The sequence below is a fragment of the Lontra canadensis genome, unplaced genomic scaffold (genome assembly GCF_010015895.1).
Source record: "Lontra canadensis isolate GAN:19392208 unplaced genomic scaffold, GSC_riverotter_1.0 scaffold94, whole genome shotgun sequence".
Taxonomy (NCBI): domain Eukaryota; kingdom Metazoa; phylum Chordata; class Mammalia; order Carnivora; family Mustelidae; genus Lontra; species Lontra canadensis.
Genome location: NW_022631088.1, coordinates 4,052,319 through 4,073,694, shown reverse-complemented (window position 1 = coordinate 4,073,694; position 21,376 = coordinate 4,052,319). Strand labels below are relative to the sequence as shown.

Sequence of the window (21,376 nt, the reverse complement as noted above, 5' to 3'; positions counted from 1 at the left end):
CCTATCAAAAAGGAAAATCCTTTTTTTAGTAACTTCCTGTGAATCCATAATCATTTCCAAATACAAGGGAAAAAACAGGAGATCGGATATGATTTGACTCTGTGAAAATACAGACTCCTGCTTTTTATTATTATTTTTTTTAGGATTTTATTTATTAGACAGAGATCACAAGCAGGCAGAGAGGGAAGCAGAGAGAGAGGGGGAAGCAGGCTCCCCACTGAGCAGAGAGCCCAATGGGGGCTCAATCCCAGAACCCTGGGATCATGACCTGAGCTGAAGGCAGAGGCTTTAACCCACTGAGCCACCCTGGTGCCCCCAGACTCCTGCTTTTTATTTGTTTGTTTGTTTATTTTAAAGGTATACATTTTTTAAAGATTTTTATTTATTTATTTGACAGAGATGACAAGATGACAAGTAGGCAGAGAGGCAGGTAGACAGAGAGGGGGGAAGTAGGCTCCCTGCTGAGCAGAGAGCCGGATGTAGGGCTCGATCCCAGGACTCTGGGATCATCATCACCTGAGCCGAAGGCAGAGGCTTTAACCCACTGAGCCACCCAGGTGCCCCCAGACTCCTGCTTTTTAAATAAGGCTTCTAAACCATGTGTTTAAAAATCGCTGCTAGAATTTTGACAGGGATTACCATCATCATGTCCTGTCATTTTGTGAATCTTCTCTTCCTCCGTTTTAGAGCATCAAGAAGGCGCCTGTCTGTGTTTTGGCACCTCTCCCATTGTCCACCATTCTCTAAAATTCACAGCAATTTACAGCCAGCGCAGCTGCTATTGCTCTCGCATGACTGCAATGTACCATGTCTAAGGCTGTGCTCCCGTGTGCCCTGGAGGTGACAGGAGCAAAGAAGAGGCTCCTGTGCCCGTCTGTTCTAAACACTGAAGGAAGAGGAAGAAGAGCAACTTCTGGGAGATTGCTGGGGGGAAGGAGTATTAATGATGAACTCCGCAGAGGCCAGTTTGAATTTGCAGGCAGTCACCTCTGGCATAAATACAAAGACCTCCCCCACCCCAAATCCCACCCAAGGACCAGGAAGTGTTTCAGGAACTCTAGGTATCCTGGAAGATTTTCCCTCTTCCCGAAAAATGAAGCAACGCACTGCCACAACTGTTCCCGTGTCAGATTTCTGCAGCGGGGATGAGAGTCAGTTCCCTCAAGTGGTCCCCACCCCCTCTCCCCCCGGGTCCCCAGGACCGGCACTTCCTTCAGGGAGGCAGGAACTGCTGGTAGCTAGGGACAGTGAGTTCCACTGACACGGCCTTTCCGATCAGGCCACTGTGCTCTCTCAGGGCTCTGCCTCCACCTCTGCTCCTAGGACCCCAACCAGCTGATTCGCGCCAGTGCCCTCCGCGTCCTCTCTAGCATCCGGGTGCCCATCATCGTGCCCATCATGATGCTGGCCATCAAGGAAGCTGCCTCAGACATGTCACCCTATGTACGGAAGACAGCTGCTCACGCCATCCCTAAACTCTACAGGTACGCCCCCAACCTAGCCCTTCACTCCTCAGGGGGTGGCCCCAAGCCCCCAACCCACCCCTGGGCTCTCCCAAGTCTTGCAAATTGCCCTTCTTCTCTTGTGCTTCGGATGGTTTGAGACGGTTTGGGGAACTGATAGAGATGGAGGGCAGTGTTGGTGGCAGCTCACACGTCTACCAATAAGGTTGGGGTGGGGGTGGTGAGCACAGTGTGAGCAGATACTGGGAAGGCTGGGGAGGGCAGAGGGGCAATTCCCTCACAACCGTTTCTCCTTCAGTTTGGATTCTGACCAGAAGGACCAGCTGATCGAGGTCATTGAGAAGCTTCTGGCCGACAAGACCACGGTGTGTACACGAGCACACACGGATGGGTGGTGGAAAGGAGGGGCCCAGGGGCCCTCTGCCCTTCCTGTTCACGCTCTCTTGCCCCGTCTGTTCCCCAGCTGGTGGCGGGCAGCGTGGTGATGGCCTTCGAGGAGGTCTGCCCGGAGCGCATCGACCTGATTCACAAGAACTACCGGAAACTCTGCAACCTGCTCATCGACGTGGAGGAGTGGGGCCAGGTGGTCATCATCAGCATGCTCACCCGCTACGCGCGCACGCAGTTCCTGAGCCCCACGCAGAACGTGAGCGGGCCCCGCCCCCAGCAGCGCGGTGGGGAGGGCGGCCGGGAGGAGGTGGGCGGCCGGGAGGAGGTGGGCGGCCGGGAGGCGCCCACTGCCCCCCACCCGCCACACCCCCCACCTCCGCCTAGGAATCTCTGCTGGAGGAGAACCCCGAGAAAGCCTTCTACGGCTCAGAAGAGGATGAGGCAAAGGGCCCGGGCTCGGAGGAGGCGACCACCTCAACAGTGCCCGCCCGAAAGCCCTACGTCATGGACCCCGACCACCGGCTGCTGCTGCGCAACACGAAGCCGCTGCTGCAGAGCCGCAGCGCCGCGGTGGTCATGGCGGTGGCACAGCTCTACTTCCACCTGGCGCCCAAGGCGGAGGTGGGCGTCATCGCCAAGGCGCTGGTGCGTCTGCTGCGCAGCCACAGGTGCGCCCCCCACCATTGCCTGCCCCGCCTTCCCCCCCCCCACCCCCCCTCCCCCCCCCCCCCCCGCACGGACTGCCTGCCCCACTGGCGCGGGGAGGGGTGGCTGGGGTGGGCAGCCCCCACCCCCCGCGGGCTGACCTACATCCACCCACACTGCCCATTTCGGGAGGGGTAGGCAGGCCCTCCCAGCTTTTCTCCGACCCTGGGTGACGTGACCCTGGGTGCACACGTCGTGCCCCACTCTTACCCCCTACGCGGCCCCCCCCCCCCCGCACCATACTGACCCCGTTAGTGCCCACCCCTGACTGGCGCCCTCCCCTCCCTCCTATTTGGCCCACCTCCCTACCCTTGGCTCTCTGTCCCTCGCCTGGGCGGAGGGCCCGGGGTACCTCTGACCTGTAACCCCCGTAGTGAGGTGCAGTACGTGGTGCTCCAGAACGTGGCCACGATGTCCATCAAGCGCCGGGTAAGCATGTCCTGCGTGGTGGTCAGGGGAGCGGCGCCTATGGGTGCGGGTGGCCCCCGGATGGCAGGACGGGGATGCCTTAGCTGGGGGGAGGGTGGGAAAGGGCAGACCCCAAGCACAGGACAAGGAGCAGGGCCTGGATCCTGAGAGCCGCTGAGGGAGGAAAACCCAGAGAAGAAAGACACGGTCACGTCTGAGAGGGGTGTGGGAGGACAGTGCGGTGGTGGGGGGAGGGCAGGAGGGATTCTGTGGCTCGGGTTGGGAGAGCTTGGGGAGCTCTGGGAATGAGGCTGGGCTGTGAAGGAGAGCCCTGGGGCCTCCTCTCTTGCGCCAGGGTATGTTCGAGCCCTACCTGAAGAGCTTCTACATCAGATCCACAGACCCGACCCAGATCAAGATCCTGAAGGTGAGTGAGGCCCGCTTTCCACCTCCATCCCGTCCCCACCCACAAACCGGGACATCCGCAGTGGCCACCGTGGTGCCTGCCTGGTTCTGGGGCTGGGCCCAGGGCTGCTGAGTCAGAAGTGTTTGCTCTGGAAGCTGGGCTGCTGAGAGAGCCTTGGCCTATTACCTGTTAAACCTCTGCCGCTTTTCACATGTAAAGTAACCTGATTTTCATAATAAACTAAAGAAGCAGACATTGTCTCTGGTTTATAAAAATGTAGGCCCAAGCTCCCTAGAGCAGAGTCGGTTCTGCTGACTCCAGAGTTCCTCCTTTACCCCCACTGTGGTCTCCTGTCTTCCACCCACCGTGTTCCTTTCCCCACACACCTACCCCCATCAGGCGTTCACGCAAACATACACCCACAGAAGTGGTGTCAGGAGCCCCTACCCACATTCCATTCCCGCTCTGCCTCCTCCTTACTGAGTAATTTCATTCAGCGGCAGTTAATCCCAACTCTGAACATCTACTACGTGTCAGTCACAGCTAGATCTCGGGGTACGAGGGATGGCAGACTCATCAGACACTTTGCCCTTTGGAGCTTACAGTCTAGTGGAATGAGAGGAGACACTGAGCAGCTAATTGCAAAACAAATGTAAAAATCCATTTGAGAAATATGGTCAGAAAGAGAAGTGCGGAGGGCTGTCAGCACAGAGGAGGCCCTGGTCTAGTCTGGTGCCAAGGAAGCTTTCCTCCAGGAGGTGAGGCTTGAGGTGAGGCCTGAGAAATGAACGTGAATTGTCTAGGCGAATGCAGGGACAGGAATGGCAGGAACTGCTTTACAGGGGAGGAAACAGTATATGCAAAGGCCCTGAGGCAGGAAGAGGTCTGACAAAAAGCCAGTATGACTGGGGCATGGAGGGTAAGGGGGAGAGCAGTGTGAGGACAGAGGTAGACAGCGGTTGGCTTGTGGAGTTTTATAGCCCATGGTAGGATTTTATAGACCATTTTAGGATGCTTTATCCTAAAAGCAATAGGATGCTTTGTTTTCAGTTTTCAGTGGAGGTGGAGGGTGACATGCTCATGCTGTCTATCCGTGAACTCAGGGAATCCATTTAGGGAGCAAACTGGTCTTTCTGCATTTTGGACAAGTTTCACAATCTGTCATTTCCTTCATCAGTTTAAGGATGATGCAGGGCTGCCTGTAGGATTGTTTCCTGGCCTGGGAAGTGTGTTTGGGACCAGGGGTTATGGAAATACACAAAGCCCACTGGCTGCCCCGCCCATTTTTTTGCCTCCCCGCAGCTGGAGGTGTTGACCAACCTGGCCAATGAGACCAACATCCCTACTGTCCTTCGGGAATTCCAGGTATGGGCCAGGCCCAGCTCCCAGGGGAGGGACCATGGAGAGTTGCCCGGAAGCTCCTTGTGCTCAGTGACAATCGTCCTGATGGGCTGCTCTTCTCTTCAGAGCCAGAAGTAGAGAAACGGTTGTCTTAGACCCCCTCCCAGTGTCTTCTGCTGGCTGTGGGCCCGGGAATCACTGTGGGATGGGTAAGAGGGTCACTCCCTCTCCCAGAATTTTGTCTCTGGCGTGACAAATCATTGAATGAGGGGTGACAGCCTTCCTGGAAGGCCACTCTCAGGCCTGCAGAATCATGGGGAAGGGGGTCATGGCCAGCAGGGGTCACTCTGTTGTGGTGTCCCACAGACCTACATCCGCAGCATGGACAAGGACTTCGTAGCGGCCACGATCCAGGCCATCGGGCGCTGTGCCACTAACATCGGCCGAGTCCGTGACACCTGCCTCAATGGCCTGGTGCAGCTGCTATCTAATCGTGATGGTCAGTGTTGGTCTGCGTGTCCTCCTTTGATGAGCGGAGGGCATCTGACAGGCCTGTCTGTCCGGGCATGATGCATGTTCATCTGTCCATCCACCTCAGCGTCTAAGTGTGGCCGCATCTCTGAGAGCCACTGGAGGAGTGCAGGGAGCCGTTGAAGAGGGCTGAGGGTCTGGGAGCGAGTGGGACAGGCGCATGCACTCCCCCGCGCGTGGCCGCCTCACCACCCGGGGCCCACACACTCACTTCCCGGCTGGCAGAGCTGGTGGTGGCAGAGTCCGTGGTTGTCATCAAGAAGCTGCTGCAGATGCAGCCGGCACAGCATGGCGAGATCATCAAACACCTGGCCAAGCTCACTGACAACATCCAGGTGAGGGCATGCCCCCACTTGCCCTCCCATCCAAGCTCCCTCCGTGATTTTAAAGCCCGGTAATTAAACACTATAGCCTTCGTGAAATCAGCTTCCATACCTTCCATCCAGGCTCCGAAAGGACCACAGGTGGAAAGAGGGGGACCAGGTGACCCTCACAGGTTGCCCAAGCCTCGCTCTCCCCCCTGCGGGTCCGTTGCTAAGCTCCACGTCCTGTACCACGGCTCACATTTTCTCTGAAGCTCTGGCCGGTGGACGGGCCTCGTGTTTTTCTCTTTGTCCTGTGAAGTTGGAACTTTCGAATAAGGCATCCCTTGAGCCCCCTGGCCCGTTTCCCGAGGACCCCGCTGTTCATTGGCCAGCACAGATGGGAGGCATGGCATTTGCTTGGCTGGCCACGTGCCCACCCGCACATCCACACGTACCCGGGTCCTGACTGCTCCCGCACACCCGCAGGTGCCCATGGCCCGAGCCAGCATCCTGTGGCTCATTGGCGAGTACTGCGAGCATGTCCCCAAGATCGCACCTGACGTCCTGAGGAAAATGGCCAAGTCCTTCACGGCGGAGGAGGACATTGTCAAGCTGCAGGTCATCAATCTGGCAGCCAAGCTCTACCTGACCAACTCCAAGCAGGTGAGCAGGGAGAGGTAACCCCCGGACACATACTGAGCCCCAGAAACGGCCCAGGCGGGAAGCTGCGGACCCTCGCCAGGCAGCCGGGAACTCCAGCATCTCTTTCTGTTTGAAGACAGAGTTCAGGGCAAGTGTCTAGTGTCCCCCCAGGGTCCATAGCTACTCCGAGGGCTCAAGGGCCAGGAAGGATGGTGGATGGGTTTGAAGAGGCTCCCCTGTGGGGCTGTGACGTCCAGTCTGCCTGTGCGAGCGTTCCTTCCTGCTGCCTTGGGAACAGTAGGGCCAGAAAGAACCACAGAGGAGTGGGCCTGAGGGAGGGGCCGGTGATGGCGGGCACTGGTGGGATAATGTGTATCCTAGGAGATGGGGTCTGTCCGTCTTCCCAAAGCATAGCGGTGTTTGGCCAGTCTATGCCAGGGATGTGAGGGTAAGTCTCTGCTTGGTCTGGGATGGTACTGGTGTCTTTTGTGGTTCTCAAGGTTAAAGGTTATGGGAGGTACCATAGCCAAGGGCATGGCTCAGCTAGGCGGGGATATCAGGATAGTAAAAGCCTGGTAAATGTCCAGCAAGCCGTGAGATGGTCCGAGGAGATTCTCCTAAGAATAAAGTGTTACGTGCAGAGTTCTCAAGGTGTCAGAGAGTCTGAGCACTACGGCAGTTCCCACACTCACTGGCCCTCTCAGTTAAGTGAGGTAGGGGGCCAAATCCAGCCCGTTGCCTGTGTTTGTAAATAAAGTTTTATTGGGACACAGCCATGTTCATTCATTTGTTTATCACATATGGATAATTTTGTGCAACAACAGCAGAGTTGACTAGTTGTGAGAGCCCATATGGCCCACAGAACCCAAAATGGTTACTTTCTGTCCTTCCTAAAATAAGCTGGGTGACCTGTAGAGCTGAGTGTCTGAGCAGGTGGCTTGGGTCAGCAGCATGGCTGTACCCTGGCGATGGTGACATCCCCACCCGCCTGCAGGTGGCCTCTTTGCCGTCCCATCGAGTCTCCAGGCAGTGGCACTCATGTCTTCAGTGGCTCCTTTGATCCTTGGTGGCTTTGGTGGGCCCCAGGGACTAAGCTGGGGAGGCAGGGACATCAGGGGCTGGGACACTGGTCAGGTTTTGGAACAGGCAGCAGTCATGCGTGGAAGCAACAGGGGATGGGGTCTGTGACTGTCGGTGTCGAGGGAGAAGCAGGCTGGAAAGCGAAACTAGACAGCGCACTCCCTGAGTGAATATTTGTTTGCCTCCTTTGTTCAGAGGGGAGGAAGGAACAGGCAGGAGGGCCGTTTGAAAAGATGAAGCCCCATGGATGGGAAGTCACCCAGACGGGCTGAGGACCGAGCAGAACCCCTGAGCCCCCAGATGGTGATGGGTGATGTCGGCATGTTCCTGAAGGCTGTTGTGTCCCCATGGCAGTGCCCCAAGCTGTCACTGTTAGCTACGGTGCATTTGCTCATTCCTTCTTTAACATAGATTTCTCAAGTGCTCACAGTGCCTGGCACTGCGGGGGTGTCCTCGAGCATGACAGTGGATGAGACATGTTTACTGGCCTCCAAATGCTCCCGGCCAAGTAGGGGAAACAGCAGGAGACACAGGGCAGGAAGAACTGTAGCAGGGTTGGCGCAGAGTGTGGGTGTGGCCAGCTGAAGCCGTCTCCCGGACAGGACACCGGGGGCGGGCCCCGTCACGGCAGCCGGCATAGGCTGTTCAGGCAAATGGACGCGGACCTCCAAGAGCCCTTCACCTGAACATGGGTCCCAGGCACAGGCCCTTTAGGACGGTTCTTTGATTCAGTAAAGAGAGCTTTTCTCCTCTCTCCGGTCCTCCCGTTTTCCACTTCTTTTCTTCCCAGCCTATTCTCAGAGTGCTGGAGGAAAGAGAATCTTTGGCATACGGGGAAGGAGGAGGTGTGGGTGTGCATATGGATGTTTGTACAAAACGGTGGTGATGCTTCCCCCTCCCAGTACCATGGGTGACATTCTGGGCCTGCCATGGGCCACAGCAATCCCAGCCACTCCCCACTTACCGGTCTCTAGCACATGCCGGGTCCTGGCCCAGGCCAAGGGGCTGGACATAGCTGTGCCTCGTAAGCCTCAGCAGGTAATCAGGCTCCGGGCCAGAGGCCACGAAAGCTCTGATAATAGAGGTACTGACAGAGGGCTGCGGGCCTCGGCCCACTGTAGGTGGTCCTTACAGCACCTGGGGTCTGACACCTGGGGCAACTTTCAGCAGTGAGTTTGCTTTTGATATGCCGGCTGAGATGTGTGGGAGGAGGGTCTGCTAGGAGCGTGGTGGGAGCCAGAATCTGGCCTCTACCGTGGATGGAAAATTTTGATAGAGTTCTGCAGAATTAAAAAAAAAAAAAAAAGTAACTTTTTTTTTAATGTATCATAAAGGTCATGCATGATTATTTATAACCCATTTGGAAAACCCAGAAAAATAGTAATTAAAAATATAAGTTAGCCATAGGTCTGCCACTTAGAAAAGATCCCTTTTGATCTTCTATTTCTTTAGCTCTTAAAAAAACATTTCTGGTGCCTATATGTAGTCATCCAAAAGTTACACATTCCTGTCTCGTTCAGTATCCTAACTTTCATTTCTGTTTCCTTCCAGTGCCTTCATATTTAGAAAATTGTTTCCCTGTTCACAGATCAATTAAAAATCCCACCTGTATCTTCTCTAGATTTAGATTTTTGTATTTTCCGATCCATCGTAGTAGTTTTCTCTTGATGTGTCACAAGTTACCATAAACCCAGGGGCTTAAGACAGTGTGGGTATTTTCTCACAGTTCTGCGGGTCGGGAATCAAGGCACAGCTTCACTGGGTCGTGTGCAAGGCTGCCCCGAGATGCCACTGAGGGCTGGGCTCCCGTCCGGCGCTCTTCAGGGAAGGGTTCTCTTCTAGGTTGGCCTGGTTGGTGCTTAGATGCAGTGCCTTGGGATGGTGGGACCGAGGCCTCAGCTTCTTTCTGGCTGTTAGCTGGAGACTGCCCTCTGTTCGAGAGACCACCCTCAGTTCCTTGCCAAGGGGGTCTCCCTACACGGTTGCTTATTTCTTCCAGGTCACCAGGAAAAAAAGTCTCCAGAGCAAGGTTTAGATAATGAAACTTAATCACAGAATTATGTTTTACCCCCATGACCTTTGCCTTAGCCTGCTGGTCAGAAGCGAGTTTCAGGTCTTGCCCACACTCACGGCAAGACGATTACGTGAAGGCATGAGCAGCAGGAGGCAGGGACTGTGCAGGAGGACCTTACAATCTGTGTGCCACAGCCATCTAGAGCTTGTTTTTATATGTGAGGTCAGGATATATTTTGCTTTCGTATTTTGAAGAACCAGTGTCCCAGTATGATTTAACAGGTGGTTCCAAGGTAGCGGGTGCGTTGACATTGGTTCTCAAAAAGGGGTCCATGTTCCCCACTTAAAAGTCTTCCCCCGGAAGCTGGAGCCTGCTGGTCTGTGGGAACCTCGTTCCATTCTTGATGCACTGAAGCAGGTCTCCTGGGCCTCTTGAGCTGCCCGTGAATCCTGCACATCCTGGCTGAGCGAGGGGAGGGTCTTGGTGGTGCCGACTGGATGCTAGGATTTCTGGTGGGTCCTTGGGGTGGGGAAGGGTAGTGAATTTCTAAGCAAATCCTGCAGTGACAAGCGGGGAGTGAACCAGGCCCTTCCTGTGTTGGTTGTTGATGTGCAGTTAAGGCTGTGGACAGAGGGATCCAAACCCATAACACTTCTTTTTTTTTTTTTTTTTTTTAAGATTTTATTTATTTATTTGACAGACAGAGATCAAAGTAGTTAGAGAGGCAGGCAGAGAGAGAGGGGGAGGCAGGCTCCCCACCCAGCAGAGAGCCCGATGCGGGGCTCGATCCCAGGACCCTGGGATCATGACCCGAGCTGAAGGCAGAGGCTTTAACCCACTGAGCCACCCAGGCGCCCCACCCTTAACACTTCTTTCCACTTCTTTCCGGAGCTAGGCAAGGACTTGGGGAGGGAGAGAGTCTGGTCGGCCAGCTGGGATGTCTTTAAAGGGAATCAGCAGCGTCTTGAGAGTGGACCGTGTTGATAAGGGCATTGACCGGCCGTGACTGGTCAGACGATGTCTGGCCCAGGGCAGGGAAGGTCTGTGATGAGGGCCACTGCAAGGTGTGCTGGGGCGTCTGGCGCTGAGAGTACTTACCTGTATGGGAACAGTGTTGTAGGTGCTGTACTGCTAGAAGGGACTGAGTGGAAGGTGAGGCCACCGACGTCCCTATGGGCTGTGTCGTAGGTACAAGAGAGTCACAGTGGCTCTCTAGCTTTGCCACAGCAGTGGCTCTGATTCTCGGCCAGCAGCTGGGGGCTCTACCCCTCATGGACATCTTTCTGACACTCCCTCTGTGTCACCTGAGTTAGCCATGTCCTCGGCTGGATGCCCGTCAACGTCAGGAAGACCCGACTGGGTTCTAGACTCCCTCCGCTGCTTCCTGCTGCCCGGGCACTCTGGCTGTGGGGGCACAAGATCTGTGTACTTGGTGGTTTTGTCTTGCTCGTAAGCGGTGGAGACCCGGGTGGGGGCAGCAGCCTCATGGCAGCAGGGAGGTGGTGCAGGGAAGCCGGTGGATGGCTGGCTCTGGTGAGCCCGGGCCTAGAAGCAGCCTGACTGACTCCTTAACCTGAAAGGAGTCGCTTCTGACTCTGCTGCTCCTCTGGAAGAGGGGGCATAGCCCCTGCCTCTCAGAAGGACTGGGATGTTTCATGAGAGCGTGTGAAGCGCCTTACACAGCACACGGTGCTGGGAGGCCTCCCTGAAGGACGTCGGCTGCCTGTCATGCTGTAAACGCAGGGCCGAGAAGGCCAGGATCAAGGCAGAAATCAAGATCTGGGGTCCTGGGATGCGGCTGCCTCCACGAACCCCATAGGCCTTCTGCAGCCCCAGTTTGCTCTCATCTCATCAGAACCTTCTGTGGGATCTCACAGCCTCTGCGACTCTGGGCTGCTCAGAATGTACTGTGTGGGTCAACAGGACATGAGGACAGCCCCTGCCAAGGGGATCCCCCTGTGCCCCCCGCATTCACCCTGGTACCCCATAGTAAAGAGGCTGGCCTGGGCTGGAGTAGGCGTGGCAGGAGCTGGGTCTGGGACGGGGGACCCCCAGACTGAGGAATAATGGAGCCCACGGCCCAGAAGGAAGAGATTATAAAAGGGCGACCTCTTCTGCGGGGCACAGCAGTTGTCGGAGCTGGGGTCAGGAGTAGGGCCAGGGGCTTGAGGGGAAGCACAGAACGGTAGAGCAGCGAGTGGGGGAGGTGCGAGCGGGCGGCAGGTGTTGGCCTGCGGAACCTGCTGCAGGGCCCGCCCACCCCTGTGTCCCCACTCTCGTCCCCCAGACCAAGCTGCTGACCCAGTACGTGCTGAGTCTGGCCAAGTACGACCAGAACTATGACATCCGTGACCGAGCGCGCTTCACACGGCAGCTGATCGTCCCGTCAGAGCAGGGGGGGGCTCTCAGCCGCCACGCCAAGAAGCTCTTTCTGGCGCCCAAACCAGCCCCCGTCTTGGAGTCATCCTTCAAAGGTGGGAGCTGAAATCAAGGGTGATCTCCTGGGGGAGGGGGAGGAATTGGTCAGGACCCCAGACCCGGCCCGTGCCCCTGAGTTTCCAGTCTTAGCCAGACATCAGGACTTCTGGAGAATTGCCGGACCCCCATCCCCAGGAGGGGACAGATTTTAAAATCTCTCAGGAAAGAGGAGGTTCCTCTCTCCTTCCCGACAGCACCCCCTCTCTGCATTACCCTCCAGATACCACAGGCTGGGCCTCTGGCCCGGACTCCTTCCCACTCCCATTCTGACTGCACACCCTCCCCATGGGGTCCAGAGCCTGACCAGGCTTGTCTTCTTCCTCCCCCTTGACCCAGCCTGGCCTGCCCCTTCCTCACGGTTGCTATCCTCATACCAACCAGGCCTCTGCCCAAGCCTGGCTGTGCTGAGGCACACAGACCCCATTGCCCCAGAAGAGAAGCCCCAACTCACGTGTCTGCCTCCCCCCAGACAGAATCAAGCAGATGGGCCAGCAGCATCTCTGGGCCTGGAGTCCCCTCCCGCCCCCCCTCCGCCCTCCTCCACAATCCCACCAGCCCCATCCCTCAGCCTGTGCTCTAGTCAGGCCAGACACCCTTATCTCCTGGCACGAGGTCCTAACTTCTGGCTGGAAGTCCCTAACAGGACACAGCCACTGCTTACACCTGCCTAGCTGGGGGGATCCAGCTGTCCACCCCACCTGGGAGATAATTCCCCCAGGGCGTTTCCTAATACCTCCTCCTGCCCTCACCTCTAACCCTGCCCCCAGACCGGGACCACTTCCAGCTGGGCTCACTGTCCCACCTGCTCAATGCCAAGGCCACAGGCTACCAGGAGCTCCCAGACTGGCCAGAGGAAGCTCCAGACCCATCTGTGCGAAATGTGGAGGTCAGTGGGGGTGAAGGCCGAACTGTGTGTTTGAGGGGCAGGGGGCAGCGCAGGTAGCAGAGCGCCCGGCTGTGCTGGCCTGGCCCTCCTGACACCCTCCCCACATGCAGGAAGAAGATCTCTCCCTTATCGAGACCCACGTGGGCCTGTTGGGCGAATACATGGAGGTCCCCCTGCCCGTGTGCCGTGCTCTCTCCCCCCACCCCGTGCAGCCCCTCCCCTTCCCCTGGTGTGCTGTACCCTACTTCTCGGTTCACAGTTCTTCCTGTGTCAGCAGCATCCCCTCCCCTCCCCATCTTTCTCTCTTGGAGACTGGACCAAGGAGGGCATGGTGCGGGGTAGAAACCTCGCGCTTTCCTTCCTCTGCCCCAACCATGATTCAATGCTCCTCTCGCCCCACCCCCATTTCCAGGTACCTGAATGGACCAAGTGCTCAAATCGAGAAAAGAGGAAGGAGAAGGAGAAGCCCTTCTACTCGGATTCTGAGGGGGAGTCAGGCCCCACAGAGTCTGCAGACAGCGGTAAGGAGATCAGCAGAGCTGGGGTACTGTGCCCCTGGCCACGTGTGTGATCCACATGGTTTCACATGTGCAGGGGTTTGTGCAGCTGCATGCCTGGACCCATATGTCTGTGGGTGGGCCCAGGGGGTGGCATGTCGCTTTCGAGTTCATCTGTGTCCTGGTCCAGGTGACGTCTGGGGCCAGGGGAACCTCGGGGGGTGCAGGTGCCCTGGGATCCCACCATGATTCAGCAGGGAAGCTGGACCCAGGGGGGTCTGCATACAGGGAGGGGCCCTGAGCCGGCTCCTCCGCAGACCCCGAGTCCGAGAGCGCCTCGGACAGCAAGAGCAGCGGCGAGAGTGGCTCCGGGGAGTCCAGCAGCGAGTCTGATAGTGAAGACCAGGAGGAGGAGAAAGGGAGGAGCAGTGAGAGGTAAGAGGGGAGCCAGCCAGGTGGCTGGTGGGGTTCAGGGGGTCTCCTCTGGAAAACATTCCCAGGGGGAATGCTCAGCCTTAGCCACTCTCCTAAGAGCCCCCGAGCTTCCTCCTGATCTGGTGGGGCCTGCAGACCTCCAGTCCACTCCCATGATGGCTGCTGTGGCTGGCTGCAGGGGTCTCTGTGCTGGGCCTGCCCCCTCACAGGGGCAATGTGGAGAAGCAGTCTGGGGCCAGGGGCCCAGGCACAGGAACCCACATGTGGCCTCCACTGGCTTGACTCCCCTCACCTCCCTCCCACTTTCCTGGGCTTCTCCTGCTCTTCTGGGAGGCAAGGAGAGGTGTCCAGGCTGGGCCTGAGCCCTATTTGCCCACCCCCCCTCCAGTGAACAGAGTGAGGAGGAAGGTGGGAAGAGGAAGACCAAGAGGAGGAAGAAGGTGGCTGAGGGACAAGGAGATGGTTCATCTTCAGATGAGGGCAGTGACTCCAGCAGTAGCTCCTCCGAGTCTGAGAGGACGTCAGAGACAGAGGAGGAGCAGGTGGAACCTGCCTCTTGGCGGAAAAAAACAGTGAGAGCCTTGGGCCCAGAGGGGGGCAGTGGGCTCCTGGGCCAGAGCCTTTCCCATGTCCTGGGCCAGGCCCAGTCATCTCCATGCCATCTAGAACAGACCCTGGTATCACCTATCCAAGCCACAACAGGCCAGGTTCTTTCTTCCCGCATCTGCATCCTGTTTTTCTCTTTCAGCCTCCCAGTGGCAAAAGTGCCCCGGTGGCCAAGGAGATCTCCCTGCTTGACTTAGAGGACTGTGAGTTTGGGTAGTAGAAATAGCAGGGGAAGGAGACCTCGGGAGGGTGGCTTAAGAAGGTCGATGGGAGCTCTGGATTAGGTTCCTCAGATCTCCAGGGTAAGAGAAGGAGACAGAACACACTCCTGGGTTTGAGAGGGCAGCAGGACAACCTCCCCAGGTGTGGGGTTGGAATCCAGGAGCGAAAACCACCGGGAGCCGAGTCGGCCCTGAGTGTCGCTGTCCGTGGTGCTGAATTGTGTGCCTCCTGAGCTCTGTGCTCTCTACTCAACACAAGCCAGTTCCACATTGCCTCTCCCTCATAGCCTTCCTCATCTCCTCCCACAGTCACCCCGCCCAGTGTCCAGCCTGTATCTCCCCCTACGATTGTGTCCACCAGTCTGGCTACTGACCTGGAGGGCCTGACACTCACAGACTCCCCACTGGTGCCCTCGGTGAGTGGGATGGGGGAGGGACTCTGGGGCAGGGGCACATCTGTGGTGCATCCTAAAGTGTGGATTTGTGTGTGGGGGTGAGATGTAGGGGATAGCCTTGAGTCTCCACTGCTCGATGACCCTAGGTGAGGGCAACGTGGGGACAGGCCCTCTCCTTGTTCACTTCCACACTGGCCCTCCTCCCCTCCAGCTGCTGAGTCCAGCGTCAGGTGCTGGGAGGCAGGAGCTGCTACACCGTGTAGCTGGCGAGGGGCTGGCTGTGGACTACACCTTCAGCCGCCAGCCTTTCTCGGGGGACCCCCACATGGTGTCTGTGCACATCCACTTCTCCAACAGCTCTGAAACCCCCATCAAGGGCCTGCACGTGGGCACCCCCAAACTGCCTGCCGGCCTCAGCATCCAGGAGTTCCCTGAAATCGGTACGGAGGGCCTTGGACATGGTGGAGAAGGAGGCTCCTGGTCAGAGTCAGTCTTTCTGTGGCTGCTGGTGCCCTCCGTGCCGGGCCAGGCTGTGAGGGCTCAGAGAGGGCATCTGATATGATCACGCCCTGGTAGGCAAGATGACTAGGAAACAAGCAAGTCTGCATCAGGGCAGAAGGTGCTTGAGGCCTTGGTGATTTCAGGACTGACTTAAATGGGGGAAGGGGGTGGGAGAGTGTTTAGATTTAAGGAGAAAACCAGGAACCATCTCCCAGGGACCCAGAAGGTCAGGAGTGCATGGTGGGGTGGTCAGCTCTGGCAGTGATGGGTTCCAGACCTATTAGGTGATGGTGTCCCCCCTCTCCCTTTCCCTTCCTCGTACCCGCAGAGTCCCTGGCACCTGGAGAATCTGCTACTGCTGTAATGGGCATTAATTTTTGTGATTCAACCCAGGCGGCCAACTTCCAGCTGTGGTGAGTATCTAACTCATGGTGGGGCAGGGCGGAGGATGGGGAGGGGAGGGAGCAGAACTGCAGGGATATGTCATGCGCTTCCGGGTCTGGAAGCCATCCCAGGCCCTCAGATCTTCTCTCTGGCTCTCTTGCTGCCTTCGGGCAAAGTGGGAGGTGAGGGGCAGGACTCCAACCTCATTTCCTCTCCCTCTGTCTCCTCCCACCTTCGCAGTACCCAAACCCGGCAGTTCTATGTCTCCATTCAGCCGCCTGTCGGGGAGCTGATGGCTCCTGTGTTCATGAGCGAGAATGAGTTCAAGAAGGAACAGGGTGAGTGCTCCCTGGGGTGGACGGGGAGGGGCTCAGTCATCCACAGTGCCTCGTGCTGGAGGAGCCTCCCCAGCTTCAGGCAGAGCCTCAGAGCAGAGGCTTCACGGAGGGTGGGGCACATCAGTGAGGCTTTGGAGGGCTCAGCCAGGCAGAAAATTCTAGGCCTGCATTCCAGCTTGGGGGAAATATCATGAGTATGTGTCAGGGAAAGTTACCAGGAAGAGAGGAGAGTTTGGTTTGGGGCTCAGCAGTCCATAGCACAGAGGGGTAGTCAGAACAAAACTGAAAAGGAAAGGTCTACTCTACTTTCTGGATGCCTGGGTTGCTGTGCTACAGGATTTCAGTCCCAGAATTTGGGAGCTGGAAGGGATCGCCAAAGTCCAGGTCCACCAGCACTGTGAGGGAGATTAGGACTGTAGACCTCATTTTCCTAGCCATGGAGGGTCCCCGAAGGTGTCTGAGGAAGGGACCAGGTCCCTGAGGAATGGACCAAGGGACCTTGGCTTTAGCAAGGGGAATCCGGCAGCACCAGCAGCTAGGACCGCCCCGGGAGAGCCTGCAGCAGGCAAAGAGGCAGGACAGCTTGGGGAGAAGCATGGGGCTTTGTGAGCCCTGGCTTGGTATTCTGACCCCGCCACTCCCTCAGTGTGTGACCTTGGCCTAAATCCTGTCACCGTGTATAAGGCTGTTGCACTAGATCTGGTGAGAGAGGTTGAGGACTGGGATGAGCGCCCTGGCAAAGGCATTGCAGGGCTGGGGCAGGGAGTGGTGCTGGGCAGGGGGCAGCTGAGGGCTGTTTGCTGCCCTGAGAAGGAGAAGAGGGAGGTGTACGCAGATGGCAGGGTGGGCAGGGAGAATGGCAGTGCCCTTGCCTAGGTCAGGATTCGGCAGCCTTTTCCCGTGATGGGCCAGAAAGCAAATGTTCTAGGCTTTGTGGGCCACGTGATCTCTGCTCAATGACTCAACTCTGCTGTTAACACAGAACAGCCACAGATAACGCGTAAATGAATGAGTGTGGCTATGTTCCAATACAATTCTATTTATGGACACTGAAATTTGAATTTCACATAATTTTCATATGTCATGAAATATTAAGCTTTTGATTTTTTTTTGTGCCCCCCCCCCGACACTTAAAAAATATAAAATACGCAGTGGGCCGTGGGCTGGATTTGGCTTGCCAACTGAAATTTGCCCAACCCCTGATGCCAAAGGAGGAGGAATGGGCTCGGCAGGGGAGGAGGGAGGAGTGTGGTTGGTTCCAGATGGGCTGATGGTGAGTTGCGCGGGGCATGTTCCGGAGCTGGCCCTTTGGTAAGCGACCACAGGTGTGGGTCTGTGCCCCGGAAACACCTCTCAGCTGGAGTCAGGAGCCGAGGTGAGAGCTGGAGCTGTGAATGAGCCACATGTCCCCGGCAGAGAGGTGGGTGGGAAGGTGAGGACAGGGAGCGTCCTTGAGGAAAACCTGCATTCTTCAGGGGAAAGAGGGGAGGGATAAGAGAAGGAACAGAGCAAGAGGCAGAAGGAGACCCCGGGGAGGAGAGAGGACAGAAGACTGTCCCGGGGTGGTGTGGCTACAGGATGACCCAAGACCAGGATGACCCAAGACCTTCTGCTCCACACGATAGGCGGCTGCTGCCCCCATCTGAGAGCAGGTCATTGCAAAGAGGGGACAGAGGCCAACTGCAGTGGGTGGGAGGAGACCAGGGCTTGAGGCAATGGAGCCCTCTTGGGAGGAAGTTGGCCATAAATGGGGAGGGATACACAGCAATAGAATGACAGAGAGGACTTTTTAAGGACTTGGACACTTGGCCACAGGGAGAGTAAAGGTACAGAATCATGGAAATGTCATCACTCCAGAAGGAAGGGGATGGGGACAGCAGGAAAGGGAGGGCCGTTCTCAAAAGGAGAAGAATGGGGGAAGCAGCAGAGGGAAGACAGAGGGGCTGCAGGGAAGCGGGCAGGAGGTCACACAGCTGGCCGTGTGTGGAGGTCACATACTCACTGAGTGTGTGAGTGGAGAGGAGAGCTCTGGCCTGCAGAGTGAGGGGTTGTGGGGTGCTATGAACGCCCAGGGGTCCGGAGCTTGTGCTGCAGGTGACATGAGAAGTCCATCTCAGAGCCTCACGTGACCACTGTACTCTGGCCTGTCCACTGAGGACCTGTGCCTTGACTGAGAGTGTAACAGCCACCAGCGATCTGTTTGTGGGGACTCAGCTTTCTGGAGCTGGGAGGGACCTGAACTTGGGTTGGAGGGCCAGCCAGGAAAGACCAGAGCGTGTGGGGGCTGAGGTGGAGGACACTGCTTCGAGCTGACTGGCCACCAGGTCCACGGGCTCTTCCTCCCAAGGGGCGGGTAGTCCAGAAGTCTGATGGTGGGGAAGGGCCAGATCCGTCTTTGGTCAGCAGCATGGCTAGAGCTCGGGGCGGGGGGGAGGCTGGCTTCCCGAAGCGGGGTGCGGTCCAGGACAGAAGTAGCCCCTCCTTGAGTCTGAGGGATTCAGACCCGCTTTTAGCCTGAGACCTGTCCAGCCTGTGGGGAACTCAGTTGAGGGTGCTTGGACAGACCCAGGTGCCAGCCTCTGGACCCAGCATGGCCTCTGCCCTCACCGTGACCTTTGCCCCCCCCCCAGGAAAGCTGACAGGTATGAGCGAGATCACAGAGAAGCTCACGCTGCCAGACAGCTGTCGCAGTGACCACGTCGTGGTGCAGAAAGTGACTACCGTTGCCAACCTGGGTCGTGTCCCTTGTGGGACCTCTGACGAGTACAGGTAGCGGCCACCAGCAGAGGGGACGAGATGGGCTCTGGGCAGGCCTGCTCTGCAGGAGGGCCCCAGGCCACGAGGCTGAGCCCCCGCCTCTGCCCTCACCCCAGATTTGCAGGCAGGACGCTGACCAGCGGGAGCCTGGTCCTGCTGACCCTGGACGCCCGGCCCTCGGGGGCTGCGCAGCTGACCGTCAACAGCGAGAAGATGGTGATCGGCACCATGCTGGTGAAGGACGTGGTGCAGGCTCTGACCCAGTGATGCCCGTGGGCCAGGAGCTCTCAGCCCTGCTCGTCTCTCCCTCGTGGCACCTGGACTGCTAGCCCCCATCCCTCGTTCTCTCTCTCTCTTTTCTTCTTCTCTCTCTCCTAGCAGATTCCTCATGCCAGATAGCATCAAGGCTGGGGGTGGTGGAGCTGTTGCCCTCTGGTCATTCCCAGCCCCTCCCCCCCATAACGCCCCCCCCATAATGCCCCTCCCCACGGGTTCCACATGCTCTGTGCAGGGGGAGCCCCTGACTGCGTCCTTGTCTTCCCAGCTTTCTGCAACTGTGTGTGTAGCAGAATCCCAATAAAAAGGCTTCTCCCTATATGCTGCCTCAGCTTTCCCTCCTTCTGGGCTCTGAGGGGGATGGGGGCGAGCTGCTCTGAGTGGCTGCATGACTCTTGGGAATGATCATCGCTGACTTTCTAGGGAAGGTTGGGACTCACTCCCATAGGTGACTCTGGCCAGACTCCAGGGTGACCCTCCCTGAGTCTCCAGGCATATGTGTGGAAGAGACCTCCAGGCATGGATGGGGGACAAAGCTGGAAGATCTCCTTGTCCTTGCTAGCAGGCTCTGCAGAAGCGAGGCCTCTCTGGTCACTGTCAGTCCCCATGGCTTTCCCTCATGGGCCCTTGGGAAAGACCGCTAACGTGGGGGACTCCCCAACATTGGCGTAGGGTTCGGACTGTGTCGGCAGTGGGGCCCCTGCCCGGCTGGGGAGCTGACCCAACCAGCCGTCATGGAGGGGCGGGAGCAGGAGAGGTACAGCAGTGTTCCCAAACAGCCCTGCGTCCGATCACCCCACAAATTCCAGTTGGCGTCTGCAGGAGAGCGCCCCTTTCTCACGGAGCCCCGGGGACTGAGGTTGCTCCGTGGACACACTTGAGCAGTGAAGACGGACGGCCTCTGCAGCTGGGATGAGGCTTCCGGACGTGGCGTGAGTATCAAGGGCTCCTTGATGCCTTTCTCTGTGAGGAACAGGGCTGCGTGAGCAGTGCTTCCAAAACATGTAAAATGTAACACCGTAGCATGTGTTCTACCAAAAAACAAAAAAATGAGAGTCTATGATCAAGTTTAGGAACAATGGATTTAAAGATTTTATTTATTTATTTGACAGAGATCACAAGTAGGCAGAGAGGCAGGCAGAGAGAGAGGGAAGCAGGCTCCCTGCTGAGCAGAGTCCGATGCGGGGCTCGATCCCAGGACCCTGGGATCATGACCTGAGCCGAAGGCAGCGGCTCAACCCACTGAGCCACCCAGGCGCCCTAGGAATAATGGATTTAAACGAAACAAGTTTATTTCCCACAGGCCTTCTCAGGGGCTTTACTGCGCCAATTTGTATTGTGACCTATCCCTGCCCCAAAGGGGCTGGCGCAGTGTTATCCAAACCCTGGTTTTGACTTTGGAAGGCTTTCCCCCCAGAACACGTTGACTGCCAGGGTTACAAGGAAAACACACTCAAACGATGGTTTGAGAGGAGACGCCTCAGCCCCCCGTCCTCCGTGACTGAGGCTCTAGACCCTTGGTCCTCCCTCCCCGCCGCCTTGCCCCTGAGGCGTCTCTGACAGGTCTCTGCAGGGGAGAGACAGGGTGTAGGAGAGAGAGACAGGTGCAGCAGATGTGGCCTCCTCTCGGGGAAGGAGGACAAAGGCACGGCCAGGGGACACCCCTGCCTCCGTCTCTGGGGACGCACTGGGTTCCGTGGTGCTAGACAGCAGCTGGAGCCCCACGGTCTCCCTGGAATCACGGTGTCACTGCAGGTTTGGCGATGGGACTGATCGGCCAGTCAAGGGCAGACGGAGAGGTCAGCCTGCTCTCCTGTCTCGAATCAGCAGCGCCCGCAGCGTAAGAAGGTGAGCGCGGTTCCCAAGGCACTGAACGGGGACCATCGAGAATTCTTTGCCGACCTGTACTTTGCAACAAAGGCCCCAGAATGGAGTCTGTTGGAACCAGAAGTGCGTCAGGCATCTCCCCCAACCTCCCTCAAGGAGCTCGCAGCCCAGATTCCCACAGCCTCTCAGGAAGGGCCCTGGGATCCAACCCTGAGTGAGACTCGGCGTGCTAGAATGTTGGTCCCGGCCCCGGGCTGCTTTCTCCAGAGCATGCCCCAGGCTGTGGGCTTAGCAGTCTCAGACCTTCATGAGAAAATGGTTCTTGTGCTGGTGTCAGGGGAGAGGCAGGGAGGAGGAGAGCGAGGTGTGCCTGGGCAGCTGGCCAGGAGAGGGAGGAGCCCCGGCGGGCAGGCAGTGCAGCTGGAGCGGGCAGATGCAGCAGCCTCCAAGCCAGGAGGGGGAAGGGGCCGGGTCTGGGCTGAGGGGATGG

General features: G+C 57.4%; 1 protein-coding gene across 1 annotated transcript in view; it reads left to right on the top strand.

The window, feature by feature from the left end:
- Positions 1–19,118, top strand: part of AP3B2 (adaptor related protein complex 3 subunit beta 2) — a 29,138-nt gene extending 10,020 nt beyond the window's left edge. Inside the window, exons 5-26 of the mRNA XM_032836883.1 lie at positions 1,324–1,484; positions 1,762–1,828; positions 1,927–2,109; positions 2,238–2,521; positions 2,933–2,987; positions 3,322–3,393; positions 4,675–4,737; positions 5,080–5,212; positions 5,470–5,579; positions 6,036–6,212; positions 11,573–11,759; positions 12,531–12,649; positions 13,062–13,170; positions 13,464–13,581; positions 13,970–14,153; positions 14,330–14,390; positions 14,718–14,824; positions 15,015–15,243; positions 15,633–15,717; positions 15,929–16,026; positions 18,657–18,795; positions 18,900–19,118. Coding sequence (XP_032692774.1) covers positions 1,324–1,484; positions 1,762–1,828; positions 1,927–2,109; positions 2,238–2,521; positions 2,933–2,987; positions 3,322–3,393; positions 4,675–4,737; positions 5,080–5,212; positions 5,470–5,579; positions 6,036–6,212; positions 11,573–11,759; positions 12,531–12,649; positions 13,062–13,170; positions 13,464–13,581; positions 13,970–14,153; positions 14,330–14,390; positions 14,718–14,824; positions 15,015–15,243; positions 15,633–15,717; positions 15,929–16,026; positions 18,657–18,795; positions 18,900–19,050 — 2,892 coding nt within the window. The 3' untranslated portion in view covers positions 19,051–19,118. The remainder of the gene's footprint in view (positions 1–1,323; positions 1,485–1,761; positions 1,829–1,926; positions 2,110–2,237; positions 2,522–2,932; positions 2,988–3,321; positions 3,394–4,674; positions 4,738–5,079; positions 5,213–5,469; positions 5,580–6,035; positions 6,213–11,572; positions 11,760–12,530; positions 12,650–13,061; positions 13,171–13,463; positions 13,582–13,969; positions 14,154–14,329; positions 14,391–14,717; positions 14,825–15,014; positions 15,244–15,632; positions 15,718–15,928; positions 16,027–18,656; positions 18,796–18,899) is intronic.
- Positions 19,119–21,376: the final 2,258 nt, after the last annotated feature.